This window comes from Saimiri boliviensis, chromosome 17 (genome assembly GCF_048565385.1).
Source record: "Saimiri boliviensis isolate mSaiBol1 chromosome 17, mSaiBol1.pri, whole genome shotgun sequence".
In the NCBI taxonomy this organism is placed as follows: Eukaryota; Metazoa; Chordata; class Mammalia; order Primates; family Cebidae; genus Saimiri; species Saimiri boliviensis.
The window spans coordinates 52,287,767-52,311,346 of record NC_133465.1 but is presented as its reverse complement, the minus strand read 5'-3'; the positions used below and the strand labels follow the sequence as shown (position 1 = coordinate 52,311,346).

At 37.1% G+C, this 23,580-nt stretch overlaps 1 protein-coding gene and 1 pseudogene across 10 annotated transcripts in view; both read right to left on the bottom strand.

Annotated features, from left to right (window-relative positions):
• Positions 1-23,580, bottom strand: part of EFCAB13 (EF-hand calcium binding domain 13) — a 277,023-nt gene that overhangs the window by 236,333 nt on the left and 17,110 nt on the right. For 7 of the 10 annotated variants that reach the window (XR_012514684.1, XM_074388793.1, XM_074388794.1 and 4 more), the window contains 5 exons: positions 21,731-21,861; positions 20,927-21,009; positions 18,963-19,106; positions 17,112-17,186; positions 9,864-10,007 (listed from right to left, as the gene is read on the bottom strand). Coding sequence is in view for 9 of the 10 variants with exons in the window: in XM_074388793.1 (XP_074244894.1) it covers positions 9,864-10,007; positions 17,112-17,186; positions 18,963-19,106; positions 20,927-21,009; positions 21,731-21,861 (577 nt within the window). In the remaining variant the exon portion in view is untranslated. The remainder of the gene's footprint in view (positions 1-9,863; positions 10,008-17,111; positions 17,187-18,962; positions 19,107-20,926; positions 21,010-21,730; positions 21,862-23,580) is intronic. The other 3 variants (XM_074388796.1, XM_074388799.1, XM_074388801.1) reach the window with 3 other exon arrangements.
• On the bottom strand, positions 7-5,673 carry LOC141581882 (UDP-N-acetylhexosamine pyrophosphorylase pseudogene; annotated as a pseudogene).

Here is a 23,580-nt window from a genome sequence, read left to right as displayed (position 1 = left end):
CTGTAATAGAGTAAGTTCAAATACTGTATTTACTTTTGAACATAGATATATCTGCCATCCTATTCTAATACGAAAACACCACAGAATGTGTGGCAAGTAGGAACAAAAAGCCAACTATTACAAGCTTGAATAAAATCTGAAATAATGAATTAACAACTCAGTACACACTAAAAGATAGGCCTAAGACCATGGTCTTTTCTCCTTAATAAAAGAGCTTTCAATCAAAAGAAATAGTCTTGTTTTAAGCCCTCATGCTAATTAGAATTTTTTTTTAATTTTACACATTTTTTAGAGTTTATTACAGGTACTTATTTACTCTGTTGTCTTCATTTCTAGATTGTGAGCTCCTCAAGAACAGAGGATGTGTCTTTCATTTGTTTCCCCAATGCCTAGCAAAGTACCTACTTCTTATCACTAAAAATTATTTTTGGCTGAACAAAATATACAGAAGACTATAAAAAACAATGCAATGTCTACATAGTGAATAGCAGATAATGATTTACTTTGTACCTTCTCTGTGTCCAGGACTTTCATAATTATAACTTCCCACTATCCCTGCCCCTGCCTCTGTCTAAGACCATTTTTCTTCTTGGATAATGCATGACTAAGGACATGTTCAGATGCAGTGACCGTGAGTAATGTCATTTCAATTGTGCACAGAGGTAGAAAATGCTTTGCCCAACAGTTCTTGCCTCTCAAATATTTGGTTTTGCTTGCCATCCAAGATGAAAAAGACTGAAAATTTACTTATCTATCTATAATAGTGATGGCTTTTTTCTTCAGTCTATTCATAAGAAATCAACTGTTCAATAATATGCACAAGTGAAAACTCTGAGAGAAAGAAGCAAATCTTTTTCCCCAGAGACAGGAAGATACATTTATTTTACTGTCCAATTATTTTGTTTAAAAAGTTTAATATCTGGTAAACTTTTGGTTCCATAGAAACTTTTCATCATATACAACAACAACATATTATTATGTACAACTTCAAAAACAAATGCCTCCAGCTCCAAGTAAAGAACATCCTGCCTATAGTTCAGCTGTAGGAAATTTCTTGGATTGCCAATGGTTTCTTTGCCTTAGAAAAAAAAATAGACAATTGAAAAATACAAATAAGACCTTCAATGAGTTGGGAACCATAAAAATGCTATCTGAAATTCGGACATCTAGATCTTGAGAAGTTTGCAGTAGCTATGAGAGTTCAATAAGCAAAATAAAGCCCTGTGAATATTTAAACTTCAGTCATCCAGGAGGTCCTATAGGTTCACAGTTGGTCTATAAAAACTAAAAGCTATTCCTATTGTGGTAGAATTTGGTATAGGGTTCATATACTATTTTTCGCCAGCTCATGAACTCCATTTTCATCAATGATTAAAGGTGTATGGAATTATATATTGGCCATATAACTTTCCATTCCTTCTTCAGCATTAGAGATAAGAGGAGAGATTTCATACTGGATTGGTACATCACTGGCATCCTTTAAGCAGGGAATTACTGGAAGATGAGAGCCATTTTCATCAATAAAGTGACCCATGAATTGAGGACCCAGCAAGTAATGAAAGCATGCCTTGCAGTAGCAGAGTTGTCTTTCCCATTCTGTCTGTCAGCATTCTTTAGTGTGGAAAAGTCATCTTCCCATATTTCATATACCACAAACTTCTTTGTGAACTAGAAGATGTCAAAGACAAATTTTCCCATGCTTATTCCACTAGGTTTATCTGGCTTAATTAGTTGCTATTGGGTATCCACATAAGGAATCTTCTTTTGAGCCACATGGTGCTGCAAATGAGGTTCATAAACATTGACAACACATCTCAGAAGTGGTACAGTGAGGAAATGGTTGGCAATGTTCCCCACATGAAACAGCAGTCATCCATCCGACCTTCATTTTTGAACTGTTGCCAGGGAAATATCACCATATTCTACCACCTGGGAAACTCCACACTTGGCAAACTACTTCAACCGGTTCTGTAGGGTTTGTTTTCTCTAACACCTTTGCTCCACAGTCTGCTCCTTTTGGAATGCAAAATCCAATGAACCACGGGTCTGCCACTTTTACTAATATGTTGTCAACACAATAGACATGAATGCTCCAAATGCTTCTTTGCTCCACCTCCTCCACTGTATTCCAGACTGCAAAAGCCCAATAAAGACCACTATTCTTATCTGGAGCCATAGAAACTTTGTTCTTCACTTCCAAAATAATTTGCCCATCAAAACTCATGGCAGGGAGCATTCCTTGCTGAAAAGGGATTTTATCTTCTTTTTTCAAACCAAAGTACTTGTGCTTAGTGCAGAACTCCTTTGTAGATTCCCCTGTTCTGTTACTGATTATTATAAGGAATAATGCATTTGATGCCATATTTTTCAGCCATTGTAGCTTCAGGATACGCTCTACTTGAAACTGAAAAAGGCATCTTATGGGATGGCAAACTAACATCATACATCCCCTTTGGATATGCAATGAGTCTAGTCCCTGCCCACCAGCTAGAAGTGTTACTTCGTTCTGAGAAATCTGGAAAAGTTCTTCACTTTCCCAGGCCTGGAGCTGATCTAGATTCCCTGTAGCACTACCCAACACCTCTCAAGGGACAGGTTCCATTCACACAACCATTTTTTCTTGCTGAGAGGACTGGTTAAATCCTTCAATGGCCTTTTGGAAAAAGAAGTTCAGCTCCTCAAAGTTCATGGCCTGGAGCTTTGCATAAAGCTCTTCCTGTTGAGCTTCTTTAAGCTCATTCTAGAAACATAGTGGATGTTCTTGCTCAGCTTCGGACAACCTGATTTCGAGGTCATTAATGTTCATAATGCTCTGATAGCCAGGTTTGTGAAAATAGGGGTGCAATGCGTATACTTACAAAGCTTCCTCGCGCGACGACAGCTCCGTCCAGCTCCTTCTTCATCAGCGTCCTGCGCCTCCTCGGACTATGTACTCTCATCCAGCCCTTGGCTATGGGGTGGGGCAGGCTGGGAACAGGACTAAAGGGAGTAGCCCAGCCACCCCGCCCCTCTCGCGGCGACCAGAAGAAGCAAATTATTAAATGAAAGAATAGTATCGTTTTGGTGTTGGGTTCACCTGATTCACTGATTCTCTGAAAATTGGTAAATTATGTATTTCAGGTGTAGGCCTTTAAATCACTACAAAGCAAGTGCTATGTGTTTGAACCAATCAAAGAAATGCTAGGTTAAATTGGTGTTAAACTGTCTCCTGATTAGGAATTGCTTCGTACATTCTGGTTTCTTATTTCCTTGGCATTTATCCTCATTCTGGTTTTGATTATGGTTCTAACACTTCTCAGAGCCTTCCCAGTAACTGTCACTTATTGTAGATTGATTCCATGTCCCATGTTCTTAGATCATGGCTTAAGTCCTAAGACAACTCAAAGCTTCAACCCTCAAGCTCTTGAATCTGATCCCTGAAAAGTATTCTGTTAGACCATACATGTATTAATCCAGTGTAGGCCATTTCACTTTTACCTGCTCTTCATTTAGAAAACTCCTTTCTCTGAACAGAAGTCCAAGCTCAACTAATAAGAGTGTGGTAGTCAACCACGTTTACAGATTCATTAGCTCTTGCTCAAATTTATTCCTTGCATCTACGCAATAATAAACACCTATGATGAAGCTCCCAAACAAATATTACCTACTTAAATAGTCCCTAGTGGACAAAGACTTTGTTAATCATGGATATCGGTCTGAAGTTTCCTTTTTTTGTTGAGTCTCTGACGGGTTTTGGTACCAGAATGACGTTGGTCTCATAAAATGATTTTGGGAAGGATTCCCTCTTTTTGGATTGTTTGGAATAGTTTCAGAAAGAGTGGGACCAGCTCCTCTTCGCACGTCTGGTAGAATTCAGCTCTGAATCCAACTGGACATGGGCTTTTTTTGGTTGGCAGGCTATTAATTGCTGCCTCAACTTCAGCCCTTGTTATTGGTCTATTCAGAGTTTCAACTTCCTCCTGGTTTAGGCTTGGGAGAGTGAAAGTGTCCAGGGATTTATCCATTCCTTCCTGGTTTACTGGTTTATGTGCATAGAGTTGTTTGTAGTAATCTCTGATGGTAGTTTATATTTCTGTGGAATCGGTGCTGATATATCCTTTATTATTTTTTATTGCATCTATTTGGTTCTTCTCTCTTCTTTTTTATTAATCTGGCTAGCAGTCTATTTTGTTGATCTTTTCAAAAAACCAGCTCCTGGATTTGTTGATTTTTTGAAGGGTTTTTTTGTATCTCTATTTCCTTTAGTTCTGCTCTGATCTTAGTTATTTCTTGCCTTCTGCTAGCTTTTGAGTTTTTTTGATCTTGCTCCTCTAGTTCTTTCAATTTTGATGATAGGGTGTCAATTTTAGATCTTTCCTTGCTTCTCATGTGGGCATTCAGTGCTATAAATTTCTCTCTAGATACTGCTTTAAATGTGTCCCAGAGATTCTGGTATGTTGTGTCTTTGTGTTCTTTGGTTTTGAAGAACATCTTTATTTCTGCCTTCGTTTCATTGTTTATCCAGTCAACATTCAAGAGCCAGTTGTTCAGTTTCCATGAAGCTGTGCAGTTCTAAGTTTCTTAATCCTGAGTTCTAATTGATTGCACTGTGGAATCTAACAAACAGTCTAATTGATAGACTATTTGTTATGATTTCCATTGTTTTGCATTTGCTGAGTAGTGATTTACTTCCAATTACGTGGTCAGTTTTAAAGTAGGTGCAATATGGTGCTGAGAAGAATGTACATTCTATGGATTTGGGGTGGAGAGTTCTGTAGATGTCTATTAGGTCCACTAGGTCCAGACCTGAGTTCAAGTCCTGGATATCCTTGTTAATTTTCTGTCTCATTGATCTAATATTGACAGTGGAGTGTTAAAGTCTCCCACAATTATTGTGTGGGAGTCTGAGTCTCTTTGTAGGTCACTAAGAACTTGCTTTATGTATCTGGGTGCTCCTATATTGAGTGTGTATATATTTAGGATCATTAGCTCTTCTTGTTGCATTGATCCTTTTACCACTATGTAATGCCCTTCTTCGTCTCTTTTGATCTTTGTTGGTTTAAAGCCTATTTTATCAGAGACTAGGATTGCAACTCCTGCTTTTTTTTGCTCTCCATTTGCCTGGTAAATCTTCCTCCATCTCTTTATTTGAAGCCTATGTGTGTCCTTGCACATGAGATGGGTTTCCTGGATACAGCACAGTGATGCGTTTTGACTTTTAACCCAATTTTCCAGTCTGTATCTTTTAATTAGGGCATTTAGCCCATTTACATTTAAAGTTAATATTGTTATGTGTGAATTTGATCCTGCCATTTTAATGCTAGCTAGTTGTTTTGCCCATTAGTTGACACAGTTTCTTCATTGTGTTGATGGTCTTTACCATTTGGTACATTTTTGGAGTGGGTGGTACTGGTTGTTTCTTTTCATGTTTAGTGCTTCTTATAGCACCTCTTGTAAGGCAGGCCTGATGGTGACAAAATCTCTCAGCAATTGCTTGTTTGTAAAGGATTTTATTTCTCCTCACTTATGAGGCTTAGTTTGGCTGGATATGAAATTCTAGATTGAAATTTCTTTTCTTTAAGAATGTTGAATATTAGACCCCACTCTCTTCTGGCTTGCAGGGTTTCTGCCAAGAGATCTGCTGTGAGTCTGATGGGTTTCCCTCTGTGGGTAACCCGATCTTTCTCTCTGGCTGCCTTAGCATTTTTTCCTTCATTTCACCCTTGGTGAATCTGATGATGTGCCTTGGGGTTGCTTGTCTTGAGAAATATCTTTGTGGTGTTCTCTGTATTTCCTGGACTTGAATGTTGGCCTGCCTATCTAGGTTGGGAAAGTTCTCCTGGATAATATCCTGAAGAGTGTTTTCCAACTTGGATTCATTCTCTCCGTCACATTCAGGTACACCTATCAAATGTAGATTAGGTCTTTTCACATAATCCCATATTTCTTGGAGGCTTTGTTCATTTCTTTTCACTCTTTTTTCTCTAATCTTGCCTTATTTTATTGCATTGAATTGATCTTCAATCTCTGATATCCTTTCTTCTGCTTGATGGATTCAGCTATTGAAACTTGTGTATGTTTCGTGAAGTTCTTGTGTTGTGTTTTTCAGCTCCATCAAGTCGTTTATATTCCTAAGATGTTTATTCTCATTAGCATTTTGCCTAACCTTTTTTCAATGTTCTTAGTTTCTTTGCATTGGGTTAGGACATGTTCTTTTAGCTCAGAGAAGTTTGTTATTACCCACCTTCTAAAGCCTCTTTCTGTTAATTCATCAGACTCATTCTCCATCCAGCTTTGTTCCCTTGCCGTTGAGGAGTTGTGATCCCTTGGAGGAGGAGAGGCATTCTGGTTTTGGGTGTTTTTATCTTTTTGCGCTGGTTTCTCCCCATCTTCATGTATTTATCTACCTGTGGTCTTTGTAGTTGGTGACTTACAGATGGGGTCTCTGAGTGGATGTCCTTTTTGTGAATGTTGAAGTTATTTCTGTTTTTTAATTTTTTTTTTTTTCTAACAGGTCCCTCTGCTGTAGGACTGCTGGAGTTCCACTCCAGACCTTGCTTGCTTGGGGATCACCCATGTGGGCCTCAGAACAGTAAGAGTTGCTGCCAGTTTCTTCTTCTGTTATCTTCATCCCAGAACGGTACCCTCCAGATGTCAGCCTGAGCTCTCCTTTATGTGGTGTCTCTTTGGATATATGGTGGTCAGGGAGCTGCTTGAGGAGACAGTCTGTCCCTTATAGGAACTCAAGTGCTGAGCTGGGAGCTCCGTTGTTCCATTCAGAGCTGCTGGGCAGGTACATTTAGGTCTGCTGCAACAGACCTCATAACCACCTCTTTTCCCAGGTGCTCTGTCCTGGGAAGGTGGTGCTTTATTTATATGTTTCCGATGTGCTGCTGCCTTTTTTCAGAGATGCCCTGCCTAGCAAGGAGGTAGTCACAGTCTGCCAGCAGAGGCATTGCTGAGCTGCCGTGGCTCTGCCCAGCTGCTGTGTGAACTTCTTTGCAGTTTTGTTTACAGAGGTACAGTTAGGACTGCCTCAGTAATAGCAGTCTGCCTCAGTATGGGTGGATTGCCTTGGTAATGGCGGACTGCCTTGGTAATGGCGGACTGTCTTGGTAGTGGTGGACTGCCTTGGTAATGGCTGATGCCCTTCCCCCCACCAAGCTGGACCATCCTGGGTCCAGTTGCACTTGCTGTGAAACACTCAATCCAGAGTGTTTCAGATTGCTGGTCTTTGTTGGGGTGGGACCCACTGAGCCAGATCACCTGGATCCCTGTTTCAGGCCCCTTTTTTTTTTTCAGTTGAAGGGGCAGCTCTGTCTCCCAGGCATTCCAGGAGCCAGTTGAAAGGGCCACTCAGATTTGTGTGAATTTTTGTGGGGAGACCTGTGGTGCCAGCTGAAACAGCTGTGCTGGAAACTTGTGGCACTTTTCAGCCCTGGAATCTCCTGGTCTGTGTGCAGTAAAAACTCATTTGGAAATCTGGTGATCGCTCACCCTCTGCATTGTTCTCTCTGGGAACTGCACTCCGGAGCGGTTCCTATTCGGCCATCTTGGATCGTTCCCCTCTTCTTTTCCTGATTCTAAGATTTCTCCATTTCCCTGACTGTTGTATCACTCCAGCTTCTTCTTTTGTTTTCACCTGGTCTCCTCTCTGTGGCTATGTCTTCTGCCTCTTATGAGGACACTTGCCACTGAATTTAGGGCCTACCTTGGTCATCCAGGATGATCTCAAGATTCCTCATTACACCATCACACACACACCCATGCCTGCCCGCAGGCATGCACTTCTGCTAGGTTCCCCCTACCACAGCCCACACAGGTGGGAAAATGTTTTTAAAAAGATGTATCTGGCCGGGCACGGTGGCTCACGCCTGTAATCTCAGCACTTTGGGAGGCTGAGGCGGGTGGATCACGAGGTAAAGAGATCAAGACCATCCTGGTCAACATGGTGAAACCCCATCTCCACTAAAAATACAAAAAAATTAGCTGGGCATGGTGGCGCATGCCTGTAATCCCAGCTACTCAGGAGACTGAGGCAGGAGAATTGCCTGAACTCAGGAGGCAGAGGTTGCGGTGAGCCAAGATTGTGCCATTGCACTCCAGCCTGTGTAACAAGAGCGAAACTCCATCTCCAAAAAAAAAATATATATATATATATACATATATATATATATATATATATATATATATATATATATATTAGGTTGCATAAGGAATAGAAAAATAGAGTTTTCAAGGATGACTGTCAGGTTTCTGCCTTACCTTTCTTGTGTCTAAGTGCCAAGCACTGTGATAAATGTTTATATTTAATTCCTATAATAATCCTATAAAATTAGTATCCTTTTCCCAATCTACCTCCCCAAATAATGCAGGAGACTTGGAGACTCAGACCAGAACTCCATAAGCCAAAAAGCAAAGTACTGCAGCTGTTTCATATGATTTCTGTTGTTCCTGGTAGGGTATGTCCTAAAGGCTTAAGATTAGTCTTTAAAATCCCCATTTTACATTTCATACCCTGTCATATCCTTCCATTCATGCTTCACCCCAGAGCTCACCATATCTGACTTCCTAACAGAACTCCATGAGGCCTTATTCTATCTCCAGACCACATTTCAGCAACCAAAAGCCCACTACAAAGTCACCATTAATAAATGACAAAAACCAGTGGAAGCTCACTCAAAGAGATGTCATGTTTGATTATTTTTCGGCCATATTTACACAAACTGTTCCTTTGGCTTAAGATGTTTTTCTCACTCTTCGCTACCTTCAAATACTTAATTCATACCGATCCTTCAAGATTTAGCTCAGACATCAATCCCTTTTATAATCTTTCCCTAAGGCTTGCAGTATGTATTAGCAACCTATATACACTCTATTATAGTATTTGCCATGGAGCATTTTAATTTTCTGTTTACTTGACTCTTTCCACACTTGAATGTGAACTACCTCAAAAAAAGGAGTGTGTTTTATTTAACTTTGCATCACCTAGAACAGTTCTAGGCATAGTAGATTTAAATGACTATCTGATTAATTAAATGAATGAATCAGGCTGGGCCCAGTGGCTCATGCCTGTAATTCGAATGCTCAGCAGGCTGAGGCAGGAGTATCACTTGAAGCTAGGAGTTTGAGACCAGCCTGGGAAACAGAGCAAGACCTCGTCTCTACCAAAAAGAAAAAAAAAATTAACTAGCCTGGCATGATGGCACACACCTATAGTCCTAGCTATTCAGGAATATGAGGTGGGAGGATCATTGAGTCTAGGAGGTCAAGATTACAGTGAGCAGTGATCATGACACTGCACTACAGCCTGGGCAACACAGCGAGACACTGTCTCTAAAAATAATAAAACAAATGAATCAATCAATCAATCACTAATTATTATAGGACATCCTCTGGTTACAAGTAAACATGTAATACAAAACACCTGCTAAATATTTTTATAATGTTTAAAGCAATCCACATTGTGCAGAGATTAACTGAAGAGCATAGAAACTGTTTAATCAAAGCTACATAATAAAATTGAGAATTCAAGAAATTTAGGTCTTCTAATTTGTAGAGTCAATGCCCTTGATACTACAAGAAACTACTTCCCACAAAGACAAGAAATAACTATTGGAAAAGAGATAGAAGGCTGAATTTTTTAAAAATTCATTTTACTCTTTTACCAAACATATCAAAATATAACAATTTTAGAAACTTCTCATTTAATTTTTCTAGACTATTTCTTACTATAGACACCAGTAAATGGTGTAAATGGCAAAAGGTAAAAATCAAGAGAAAAAAGGAGAAACAAAGGACAGATCACAAAATTGATATCCAGAAAAAAATACATAAATATATGCACACATATTGACATATATATCTCAATGCAAATAACTCACTGTCAATATAGGTATGTTTTATCACTTCTTCAAAAATTTCAGGGTTTATAGGAATATCCATGCTATCCAAAACAGCAAACACTTCATCAATTAAAACTCGACCACCTTTTATCCTACAGAAAATCTTCAAGGCATCCTGGAATGCTACAAAAAAAACAAATTATTATACCATGAGAATCAGCAGCTTTTCTTGGAAAAGGAGCTGATTTTGTGCCAAGAGCCTACTAAGGGAAAATAACCATACATAAGCATGAGGTTTTCTAAATATTTATCTACAAATAAACAACTATTAAAAAATAGCTTTATAATAGTGGTTAAAACATTGGTCTTTTATTTCTCCATAGGAATTGCATATTCTTGTGTTAACAGTCCTTAGCATATAAAACGAATTGGAAAGAACATGGTCAGAAGAAAATATTCAGTATGGCCCTGACTAGCAAACCAAATCTGCAGCTCCCCAAGACATCTACTTCTGAATCTTAGATTCTATAATTTTAAAACAATTTAACTAAAATAAATTAAACACCAAATCACTTTATCATTTTCTAAAATTTTTAGCGTCCCAATATAGAGCTCAGTATATTTTTAATTTTTTAAAGAAAATATTCAGATAAATGATTCTTCCTTAAAAATTAAACATATTGAAAGCTGTGTCCTACTGCTAAATTTAAAGTCTCCCTGACCACTACATCCCTTAATTAACCTTGATAAAAAGAAAAAAAGAAAACACAATTCAAGGTGGCTGGCAAGATGGCTTAATAGGAACAGCTCTAGTCTGTAGCTCCCAGCAAGATCAATGCAGAAGGTGGGTGATTTCTGCATTTCCAAATGATGTACCTGGCTTATCTTACTGGGACTGGTTAGACAGTGGGTACAGCCCACAGAGGGCAAGCCAAAGCAGGGTGGGATGCCACCTCAACCAGGAAACACAAGGGGTCAGGGAATTCCCTCCCATAGTTAAGGGAATCCAGGAGGGACTGTGCTGTGAGGGACAGTGCATTTCAGTCCAGATACTATGCTTTTCCTTCAGTCTTAGCAACCCACAGGCCATGAGATTCCCTCAGGTGCCTATACCACCAGGGCCCCGGGTTTCAAGCACAAAACTGGACAGCCATTTGGGCAGACACTGAGCTAGCTACAGGAGTTTTTTTTCATACCCTAGCGGCACCTGGTGTGCCAGGAGACAGAATCGTTCAATCCCCTGGAAAGGGGGCTGAAGCCAGGGTGCCAAGTGGTCTCACTCAGCAGATCCCAACCCCACAGAGCCCAGCAAGCTAAGATCCATTGGCTTGAAAGTCTCACTGTCAGCACAGCAGTCTGCAGTCAACTCAGGATGCTGGAGCTTGGTGGGGGGAGGAGCATCCACCATCACTGAGGCTTGAATAGGTGGCTTTCCCCTCACAGAATAAACAAAGGTGCTAGGAAATTTGAATTAGGCAGAGCCCACCATAGCATCACAAAGCTGTAGCCAGACTACCTCTCTAGATTCCTCCTCTCTAGGTAGGGCATCTCTGAAAGAAAGGCAGCAGCCCCAGTCAGGGGCTTATAGATACTCCTATTTCCTTGGGACAGAGCAACTCGGGAAGGGGCAGCTGTGGCATAGTTTCAGCAGACTTACAAGTTTCTGCCTATTGGCTTTGAAGACAGCAGCAGATCTTCCAACACAGTGCCTGAGCTCTGCTAAAGGACAGACAGCCTCCTCAAGTTGGGTCCCTGACCCCCATGCTGCTTGACTGGGAGAAACCTACCAGTAGAGGGTCAACAGACACTTCATCTGGTGGGTGCCCATCTGGGACAAAGCTTCCAGAGGAAGAAACAGGCAGCAATCTTTGCTGTTCTGCAGCCTCCACTGGTGATACCCAGGAAAAAAAGGGTCTGAAGTGGACCTCCAGCAAACTCCAGCAGACCTGCAGCAGAGGGTCTTGACTGTTAGAAGGAAAACTAACAAACAGAAAGGAATAGCATCAACATCAACAAAAAAGATGGCCACACAGAAACCCCATCCAAACGTCGCCAACAGCAAAGACCAAAGATAGATAAATCCATGAAGATGAGTAAAAACCAATGCAAAATGGCTCAAAATTCAAAAAACAAGAATGCCTCTACTCCTCCAAAGGATCACAACTCCTCGCCAGCAAGGGAACAAAACTGAATAGAGAATGAGTATGACAAATGGTGTGAACACTCTTCACGATATTATACAGGAGAACTTCCCCAACCTAGCAAGACAGGCCAACATTCAAATTCAGGAAATACAGAGAACACCACAAAAATACCCCTCGAGAAGAGCAACCCCAAGGCACATAATCGTCAGATTCACCAAGGATGAAATGAAGGAAAAAATGTTAAGGGCGGCTGGAGAGAAAGGTCAGGTTACCCACAAAGGGAAGCCCATCAGACTAACAGTGGATCTCTCTGCAGAAACCCTACAAGCCAGAAGAAAGCAGCACTACTGGTTGCTAAAAGGAGCTCTAAATCTTGAAACAAATCCTCAAAATACACCAAAATAGAATCTCCTTAAAGCATAAATTTCATAGAACCTATAAAACAATAACACAAGGGGAAAAAAACACAAAATAGTCAACAAAAAGCACAATGAATAGAGTAGTACCTTACATCTCAATACTAACATTGAATGCAAATGGTCTAAATGCTCCACTTAAAAGATATAGAATGACAGAATGGATAAGAATTAACCGGCCGGGCGCGGTGGCTCAAGCCTGTAATCCCAGCACTTTGGGAGGCCGAGGCGGGTGGATCACAAGGTCGAGAGATCGAGACCAACCTGGTCAACATGGTGAAACCCCGTCTCTACTAAAAACACAAAAAATTAGCTGGGCATGGTGGCGCGTGCCTGTAATCCCAGCTACTCAGGAGGCTGAGGCAGGAGAATTGCCTGAACCCAGGAGGCAGAGGTTGCGGTGAGCCGAGATCGCGCCATTGCACTCCAGCCTGGGTGACAAGAGCAAAACTCCATCTCAAAAAAAAAAAAAAAAAAGAATTAACCAACCAAGTATCTGCTGTTTTCAAGAGACTCACCTGACACTTAAGGACTCACATAAACCTAAGGAAAAGGAGTAGAAAAAGATATTCCATGCAAATGAACACCAAAAGCAAGCAAGAGTAGCTATTCTTATATCAGACAAAACAAAGCAGTTTTAAAAGACAAAGAGGGACATTATATAATAATAGGAGTAGTCCAACAGGAAAATATCACAATCCTAAATATATATGCACCTAACACTGGAGCTCCCAAATGTATAAAACAGTTACTACTAGATGTAAGAAATGAGATAGACAGCAACGGTAGTGGGGGACTTCAATACTCAACTGACAGCACTAGATAGGTCATTAAGACAGAAAGTCAACAAAGAAACAATGGACTTAACCTACGTTCCAGAAAAAAATTGACCTAATTGAAATTTACAGAACATTCTACCCAACAAATGCAAAACATGTATTCTGTTCATCAGCACATGGAATATGCTCCAAGATAGACCAGATGATGGGCCACAAAACAAGTTTCAACGAATTTAAGAAAATTAAAATTATATAAATCACTCTCTCAGACCACAGTGGAATAAACTGGAAATCAACTCCAAAAGGAACCTTCAAAACCATGCAAATACAGGGAAATTAAATAACCTGCTTTTGGCTAATCATTAGGTCAACAATGAAATCAAGATAGAAATTTTAAAATTCTTTGAACTGAACAATATTAGTGACACAACCTATCAAACCTCTAGAATACAGCAAAAGCTGTGTTATGAGGAAAGTTAACAGCATAAAATGTCTCCATCAAAAAGTCTGAAAGAGCACAAATAGACAATCTAAGGTCACATCTCAAGGAACTAGAGAAATAAGAGCAAGTCAAACCCAAACACAGCAGAAGAAAAGAAATAACTAAGATCAGAGAAGAACTAAATGAAATGAAACAAGAAAAAAATGTAAGTCAAAAACGAAGTAGACAAAAGAGAACCAGGAAAATCCTGATGCCATGGAGACTAACAAAATGCCAAATAGGAAATAAGGAAACAAAAAGATAAAGCAAGCCAAGAATCCTATCTATATTGTTCACTGCTGCATATACAGGCATTAATGTTTATTACATAAATGAATAAATAATCATTGAAAAGTTTTTATTGCCTTTTACTTTCTAATCCAGGAATATAAAGACTATCACATTCACATGTCCTTGATTCTAACAAAATAAAATCTGGGCCAGGTGCTGTGGCTCACACCTCTTATTCCAGCCCTTTGGGAGGCCAAGGCAGACAGATCACTTGAGTTTGAAACCAGCCTGGCCAACATAGTGAAACCCCATCTCTACTAAAAATACAAAAATTTAGCCAGGCATGGAAAAAATCTGATTCACTATAAAAGGAACATACCTCAAAATAATAAAAGCCATATATAACAAAGCCACAGCCAACATTCTACTGAATGGGGAAATGTTTAAAGCATTCCCCCTAAGAACCAAAACAAAACAAGGATGCCTACTTTCACCAACTATTCAATATATTACTGAAAGTCCTAGCCAGAGCAATCAGTCAAGAGAAAAAAAAAAAATAAGAGGCATCCAAATTGGAAAAGGGGAAGTCAAATTATGTCTGTTTGCTAATGATACAATCTTATATCGAGAAAACCCTGAAGACTCCTCCCCAAATACCCTTAGATTTAATAAACAAATTTGGTAATGTTTAAGTAGATAAAATCAAGATACAAAAATCAGTGGCATTTCTATACACTAATATCAAGCCGAGAACCAATCAAGAAGGCAATGCCATTTACCTTAGCTACAAAAAAAAAAAAAAAAAAAAAAAAAACACCTAGGAATACGTTTAACCAAAGAGGTGAAAGATCTCTATAAGGAAAACTACATGACACTGATGAAGTAGATGACACAAATGGAAAAACATCCCATGCTCATGGATCAAAACTTTAATATCATTAAAATGATCACACTGCCCAAAGCAATCTATAGGCTCAATGCAATCTCTACCAAAACACCAATGTCATTTTTCACAGGAATAGAAAAACAATCTTAAAATTCACAAGGAACTAAAAGAGCCTAAATAGCCAAAGTAATCCTAAGCAAAAGAACAAAGCTGGAGGCATCACATCACCTGACCTCAAATCATACTATGAGGCTATAGTAACCAAAACAGCTTGGTACTGGTATAAAAGTAGACACATAAATCAGTGGAACAGAAAAGAGAACTCAGAAATGAAGCTTCATATCTATAGCCAATGGATCTTTGATAAAGTTGACAAAAACATACACTGGGGAAAGGACACTGTTTTCAAAAAACGGTAATGGAAAAATTGGATTGCCATTCACAGAAGAATAAAACTGGACCCCTATCTCCCACCATATACAATATCAACCCAAGATGGATCTAAATGTAAATGTAATGAAGCGATAAGATGGATCTAAACCTAAATGTAATACTTGAAGCTACAAGAATACTAGATGAAAACCTAAGGAAACCTCTTATTGACATTGGTCATGACTAAGAACTCAAAAGCACAAGCAACAACAACAACAACAAAAAGGCAAATGATACAACAAAACTAAAAAGCTTCTGCACAGCAAAAGAAATAATCAACAGAATGAACTATCAACTTAAAGAATAGGATAAAATATTTGCAAACTATGCATCCAACAAGGGACTGATATCCAGAATTTACAAAGAACTCAAACAGCTCAATGACGACAAAAAACAACAAATAACCTGTTAAAAAATGGGCAAATGACATGAATAGACATTTTTCAAAAGAAGACATACAGATGGCCAAACGAGCATTATGGAAAAATGGAAAGCAGTGTGGAGATTTCTCAAAGAACTGAAAACAGAACTACCATCTGATCCACCAATTCCACTGCTAGGTAATACCCAAAGGAAAAGAAACCATTATCTCAAAAAGACACCTGCACTCATATGCTTATCACAGCACTATCCACAACAGCAAAGATGTAAAATCAACCTAAGTGTCCATCAATGGATGTCTAGATAAAGAAAATATGGTACACAAACACACACACACACACACACACACACACACACACACACACACACACAGTGGAATACTATTCAGCCATTAAAAAAGAGAATGAAATCATATCTTTTAGAGCAACATGGATGAAACTATTATCTATCTGACTTTCTGTTTCTGAGTTATTTCACTTAAGATAATGAAAGCCATTTATAAATAGGAGCCTAATTTATAGGTGGCAGCAAAATGTGTACACATGGACATAGAGCATGCAATAATAGTTACTGGAGACTTGGAAGTGTGGGGGGGTGAAGGATGAAAAATTACTTAATAAGTACAATGTATAACTATTCAGATAATGGTTACACTAAAAACCCAGACTTTACCAGGATGCAACAAAACTGCATTTGCACCCCTTAAATTTATACAAATAAAAATTAAAATTTATAATTCCAAGGACTGAGCATAAGAACTTGATATTGCCTAATGGAGGAATAGAAGAATTGCTAACATCAGGTCACGAATGTCATAAATTTCATGGTTTTGGAGGTACCGTTTCTACCATTAATACAAATACTCTCTCCAACCACTTTATTTATAATGCATAGCTAATGTAAACTAATGTAAACTAATGTTATTAGGAGACCCATAAATTTATGAGATTTTTAGGAAGAAATACAAGCAGATTCCCAGCAAAAGGAACAAAGTACTGTCAAGGATGAAGAAGAAAACAGATGTGAGATTTCAACAGTTAAAAAAAAAAAAAAAAGCACACAAACAAAGGCATGAGATTAAGAATTATATTGGCAAGTATGGATATTTATGACTGACTGGAGTATGGGGTTCTTGCCTGGAAAAAGTTCTGTGATAAAGCAAAGAGTGATGAACAAAATTACGAAGAGGGGTGAGGAGACTAAGCATGAGAGCTTGGCCTAGACTCATTTGATAATAGCAAAAGCATCTAAATTCTTGAGCAGGAAAAAGACATGATGAAAATAGTGTTTTAAGATAATTAGTCTAGCAGTTAATGTGCAGGAAAAACTAGAGATTAGAGATAGAAAGTTAGGATACTGGGGCAGTTTGAGCCAGGTTTTGTAATGCATTTTATTGTTCTCAGCCTAAACTAGTGGGAGAAAAAGGAAGATATTCTGTAAAATATAAATTAATTCATATATTAAATGCTACCCCACCTAACCCCAAAATCAGTTACGAAATTATTACCCTCTATACTTTCAAAGAAGTCTTTTTTACCTGGATTCTGAGAGACCAAATAAGAAACATCAGTCACAGCTTTAAGAAAATTTGAAAAATCCAGCATTCCATTAACTATAAAAATGGTTCCAAAACAGAAGGGAAAAAAACTCCATCAGCAAACATTATTAGGTAACTCACTAAGAACATAATATAAAAATGGCAACTAAAAATATAAATAGAATTAACAATGACATTAGAATGCCATTATCTATACATAGAGCAACCGACATTATATAGAGAATGTAAACAGAAAATTTACCAGAAAAAAAATTACATATTGCAATTACGTAGTAAACAGTGCTCCAGCAGTAATAAGAATGCTATGGGTCTAGTACTGTAGATATTGCAGTGCTAACTCCTCAAGATTCTTCAAGTTAAATAACTATGATTTCATTTCCTCCTGTCATTAAGTAAATGAGGCTAACTTTGACAGGGTTTATTTACATCAATGATGTTATCTATGTCATGAAGAAAACAAGTATAAATCTGCATTTCAATTTAATGTCATCTGAACAAAAATAACCTATAGAAGAACACTTCAGTACTTCCACTCATCTGCAGAGAAAATGACAAGGCTTGGTTGTTCTCATTTCCATACCACAGAAGCACTTTCTCCAATACTGAAAAGTTTGTCAAGTTGTCTGATTCCACTTCTTCAGTGTAACAACTTGAGAGTGGGCACTCCTTTCTTTCAAAAACAGTGAAACATCTGTCTAAATTTTAATGAACTACTTGTTTTAATGTTTTAATGAAACTACTTGTTTTAATGTTTTAATGAAAGACTTGTTTTCTGATAGTGTTGTGACTTTGGGTTAGCAAAGATCTTTTAGATAGGTATCAAAAGCAATTCATAAAAGAAAGAATTATAGACTGGACTTCAACAACAGTATGAACTTCTGCTTTTCTAAAAACATTCTTAAGAGAATTAAAAGACAAGCAACAGAATAGAAAAAAATATCTGTAAATCACATATCCAATAAAGGACTTATATTCAGAATATATAAATAATTTCAAAATGCAATAATAAGAACACAGTTTTTCAATAGGCAAAAAATATACAAATGGCAAGTAACCACATGAAAAGATATTCAACATTATTTAATCATTCAGAAATGCAAATTAAAACCACTATCAGATAATAACTGTATATCTATTAGAACAACCATAATTTTTAAAGGCTGATCAATTCAAGGGTGGTAAGAGCATACAAAAAAAGCAGTATACAACAATATGAATAAATCTTAGTCATATAATATTAAGTGAAAAAGTCTCCAAAAGATTATGTACATCATGAAGAACTGTTTACTGAAGTTTTTTAAACAACAAAAATTTTTGAACTATTTTACAAAAATACATATCCATAACAATAATACGACTTAAAAAGAAAAAAAAAGAGAATAATGAATATAGGATTCAAGATAATGCTTACTTCAGGTTGGGAAAAACAGAATAGTAAGTTGCTTAGTAAACTTTATAGTTAGAGACGAATTATTGACAAGGTCCTAATTTTTATTTTGGGTGGTTAGGTCAAGTATTTATTACTTTATTTAAATTACATAACTAAATAAGAGTAGACCATGCATGGACCATTAAAGAGAATATGCCATAATCCAATCCAGTAATTAATCAACCCAATTACATAAACCTGAGGCCAATTTTTAATATCATTATTGTAAGTAGTGTTCTTGTAACACATAAAAATGTTTTATAACATATAATATGACCAAAAATGATGTTTTTATAATACATTTTAAGGTTTAGTTTTCCTATCATTTCTAATTAATCTGACAAACATAACATATTTATGATTGCAGACCCTTAAGGTAATACTGAAAATATAAAACTTACCATCAATATCAATAGTCTTTAGTGCCTGTCGCATTTCTAAATCACTTATAGAAATTCTCAAGATGTAAAGGATCACTGGAAGATCATTCACATAAATCTTACCACTTCGAAATTTACTAAAAATTTTACAGGCTTTATGAAGTGCTGCACACACATAACAAAACATTTAGTTAGTTATTCAAAAAGATTAATTATTTTTATTCCCCCCACCATCTCTCAAAAAACTAATAATCACTAAAAGAAAGGGGAGCAAATTTGTACTTTCAGCCTTTCAACCTTCTTTCTTTTTTAACCCACCCCCTTCAATCTTTTAATATTCAAATCTTTCAACCTGTTTCCTAAAGAACTTTCAGAAACTGTCAGGAAAGTCACACAAAAGCACATAGGCAAAGGCTTCCACAACTTGCCCTGGGAATAGCAAATCATTCCTCTGTGTTCCCCCACTGCACTTACTATGTATCTCAGTCAAAGCCCTTGACATTATGATTGCTTGTATGTCAATACCCCTCACTAAACTGTCAACTTTTACAGAGCAAGATTTTTCATTCTTCTGTTTCCAGTGCCTAATTCAGAATAAATTCTCAAAAAAAAAAAAAAGTCTATTGAACTGAATTTTTTGGTTTAGTGGACACTACAATTTATTTTCAGAAAAGAGGCAATCGATGACAGTGCTTTTTGTTTGTCTTTTTAAATCCAGAGTTTCTCAGTTGCCCAGGCTGGAATGCAATAGTATGGTCATGGCTCACTGCAGTCTCAGTCTCCCAAGTAGCTAGGACTACAGGTGTGTGCCAAGATGCCCAACTAATTTTTTGGTTTTCTTATTTTTTATAGAGATGGGGTCTCACTATATTGCCCAGGCTGATCTTGAACTCCTGGTCTCAAATGATCCTCCCACATGGCCTTTCAAAGTGCTGGGAGTACAGGCATGAGCCACCTCACCCAACCCTGACAGTGCTAAATACAAAAGAAAGACTAAAGAGTTGATAATAATGACTTTAATAAAATAAGTTTTAGTAGAATTTTGGAGGTGGAAGGCAGATTTCCATGAAATAGGAAGTGAGAAAATTGAGCAATTAATGAAAACAATTAATTTTATTTTAATTAAGTAAAACATTTTTAAGTGTTTAGAGTTAGATAGATGACATAATTCAGGATTTGAGGATAGTAGCAAAGGTTTGGAATAGGTACCAAAGGAAACAGGAGAGGTCACACCAAAATGTAAAGGGAACGCCAACTGGTGCTAAGGGCAGCTGAGGTTGGAAATCAATCATAGTGGCACCAAATGGAGAGGTCAAGGAAATAAAATTTTAAATTATAAGAGCTGGAAGTATAAGAAATTGTGAGTGAAGAACAAGACATTAAAGCCTCAGATTTTCACATAATGAAAATGTGTATGTAATTTGTGGCCATCAGTGTTGGTCAGAGGAATCAAGGTAAAATAATTGATTTGGAAAGTTTGAAGCTAGAGTAGTATGAGTCAACCATTTGGACACTAAGATACATATTATGACAATCAGAGTTAACATAAAAGGAAAACTATGCCAAATATTCCATAAATATAAAGGAGAAGCCCAAGATACGGCAGAAGTCAGTATCATAAAGGAGTAAAGGGTAGTATAAGCCTTAATATTAAGATACCAAAGACTAAATTCCAGTGATATCAGTGGCTCCAGAACTTACTAATATATCCATGGGATGTAATATGTAGATGTTTTTCCAAAAAATACATTCGAACTAGTATAAGCTACATATTTTGCCTATCTTACCAATATAACAAAAGATATTTAAGGATTAAACTATTCACATTTGCTTCCTTACAGCCTGCAGCATTTGCTGTATCATGTTTTATCAGTTGATACCATAAAGCCATTAGGAGTAGAAGAAGAGGCACTACCTGCTGAAACAATTCCTAAAAAGCACATAATCAGGAAATGTATTCAAGAAATTTTAGAACCTCTTATTACCACTTAATTCTTGGGAGTATAAATATCCATGGGTTACTTCATCATATAACGTCAGGTAGAGGTTAGAGAGCATTTCCTTGTCCCTGTCAAAGAAACAACCACATTAGAAAGCAGCAATGAAAATATGCAAATTCCATTTTAAAATATTAGCAAACCTATCAATAGTCTGAGATTCATAAGAACCTTTCTTGAAGAACTGTCCAAGTTATGGAGGATCCCATATTCTTTACTTCAGAATTCCCACCTTATTTCTTTTACAGATATTTTTCTGTAAAGCAGAATTTAGCCTAGTCTGTAAATAGTGCCCATGGCCCACTATCCTTTGACTATGGTCCAGTTTTTCCTATTATTAATCCAATTCACAGCAAATTTTTAAGAAAGTTATTACAATAAAGCAAACGAAAAGTATCTTTAAACAGCCGAAGAATTTCAGATTCCATCACCTATCAGTAAAAATGTCTGGAAAAGATTACCTAACACTATAACATATAAATAACTAAAATCATATACTGTTAGTGTTGGAAGACATCTTAAGAGTTCATTTAGTACAAGATCCTTATACAGATGTGGAAAGTGAGGCCCAGAGATACAAATTTTACAAAAGTCTAAGCATGTGAGGTCAATCAGGACTCAAATCTAAGTCCTCCAATTCCACATACAGTGCCCTTATTTCTACACAATCCTAAGAGCATAGTTAGCACAAACTACTTGACATTCTTTATGTGGAAGGGATAAATGATTCTGAAGAGAAACACCCAAGTCTGAACCCAATATTCAAGAAATAGAGTACGAGGATTTAAATACCGAGTAATTGAGGAAGATGTACAAAGAGGTGATGAAGTCTTGTGAATGTCGTACTGATTCGGCAACCTGCGTAAAGAGTTTTCTTTCCTAGTCACCTTCTCCTTTGACAGCTTCAGAAAAGGAAGGCCAATCTAGAGCCAAATGCATGTATGTTGGTGCCTGAGATCACATTGGTAATGCAGCATTCTTGGATGATACAACTCTTAAAAGACAATTAATCATACCTTGGCTCCTAATTAATTACGCTTCTGGTATAAAATTGCCTTTTGTAATTAAATTACATTTAATATAAACTAAAATTTTATATAAACTATACAATATTCTTTTCTAAAGCCATGGTTTTCTTAAGTATGCAGTTAATCATGTCATTAATATTTGGTCAATATATAGCACTGGATTTTACAAAGCAGGGCAAATCTATGGTAGAGAAAACAAGATGACTCAGCTACCAGACTCCAGGCTACACACCAAGGCTTTGACTTACATGCAATAGGGAGAATCAACACAGATATTCAAAAGATATAGGTAATTTTGTTTTCAATTATCCTTATCATTGAGTAAATTATCCACTTGAGATTGCATGTATAAACATGAATCCAAAAAGGCAAGTAGCTAGGTGGATAGGAAAGTACCACTTTAGAAAATGAGAACTATATTTATAGGTGTCTTCAATTTTACATGGAACCCTAAGCCTTGAGTTTTAATGACCATGCAAGATGTGGAAAAAAGACTCTCACACTACACAAGATTGACAGGAATTGGTACTGAGATGCCACATAGAACCAAAATCTTTAAAAGATGATGTTTTCAGCAAGAGTGGAAAAAAACTTATCCCTCAATGAAAAAGTATGATTAAAATATGTCTGTATCCCAGCTCCAGGTTGGAAAAAAAGAAATACTACTCCTGCTAATTAGTCATAATCATAACTCTACCTACATAGGAGTTTAGAATTCAAATCTACATGAAATATGTGGGCCAGGGAAACAGAAACCAAAAAATTCATTTAAAGCTATCTCAGATTTGTAACACTTCTGAAGTGCATGGCAGAGGCAAATGCAAATTCTCATTTTAAAAATTATCTTGAAGAAGGGCAAACTGAAGATTCCCACAGATTTAGATCAACTATAGATGAAAGAATGTACAAAACATATGTAACACCCAAAGATATAACTTAACATGAATGAGAATCAGACAAAACAATAAACACAACATTTAGATCCCCCAAGAACTTCATATATTGAATTGATCAAATATCAATCTTGAAATAACTATGAAACATGAGCAAAAAACATGACATAGAGCATATTTTAAGAATCACCAAATAAAACTTCTGGAGGTAAAAAATAGAATCACTGAAATTAAAATCTCAATGGAAAGATTAAATTGCAGATTAGATTCAGCTGGATAAAGAATAAGTGAACTAGAAAGTAAATGGGTAGAAATTACCAAAAGCAAAAAAGAAAGACAGAATAGATTAAAATATGAAGCAATGTTAAAGAATATAGAAAATAGGAAGACAAATTTAATACACATCTAATAGATGATAAAAAAAGGACAGTAAAGAGATTGAAGGAGGGGAAATATTCTAAAAGATAATATATTAGAATTTTCCAGAATTGAAGAAAGGCATGCATTCTCAGATTTAAGAAGCACAGCAAATATTAAGACAGAGGAGAAAAAAGGAAATATACCTCTAAGTGTATCACAGTGAATTGAATGGTGACTACACAAAAAGATATCCCATATTCCAATATCTGAAACCTGTGAATGTTACCTTATTTGGAGAAAAAGTCTTTGCAGATGTAATCAAGTTAAGATCTTGAAATGAAATGTACAATGACAAATGTGC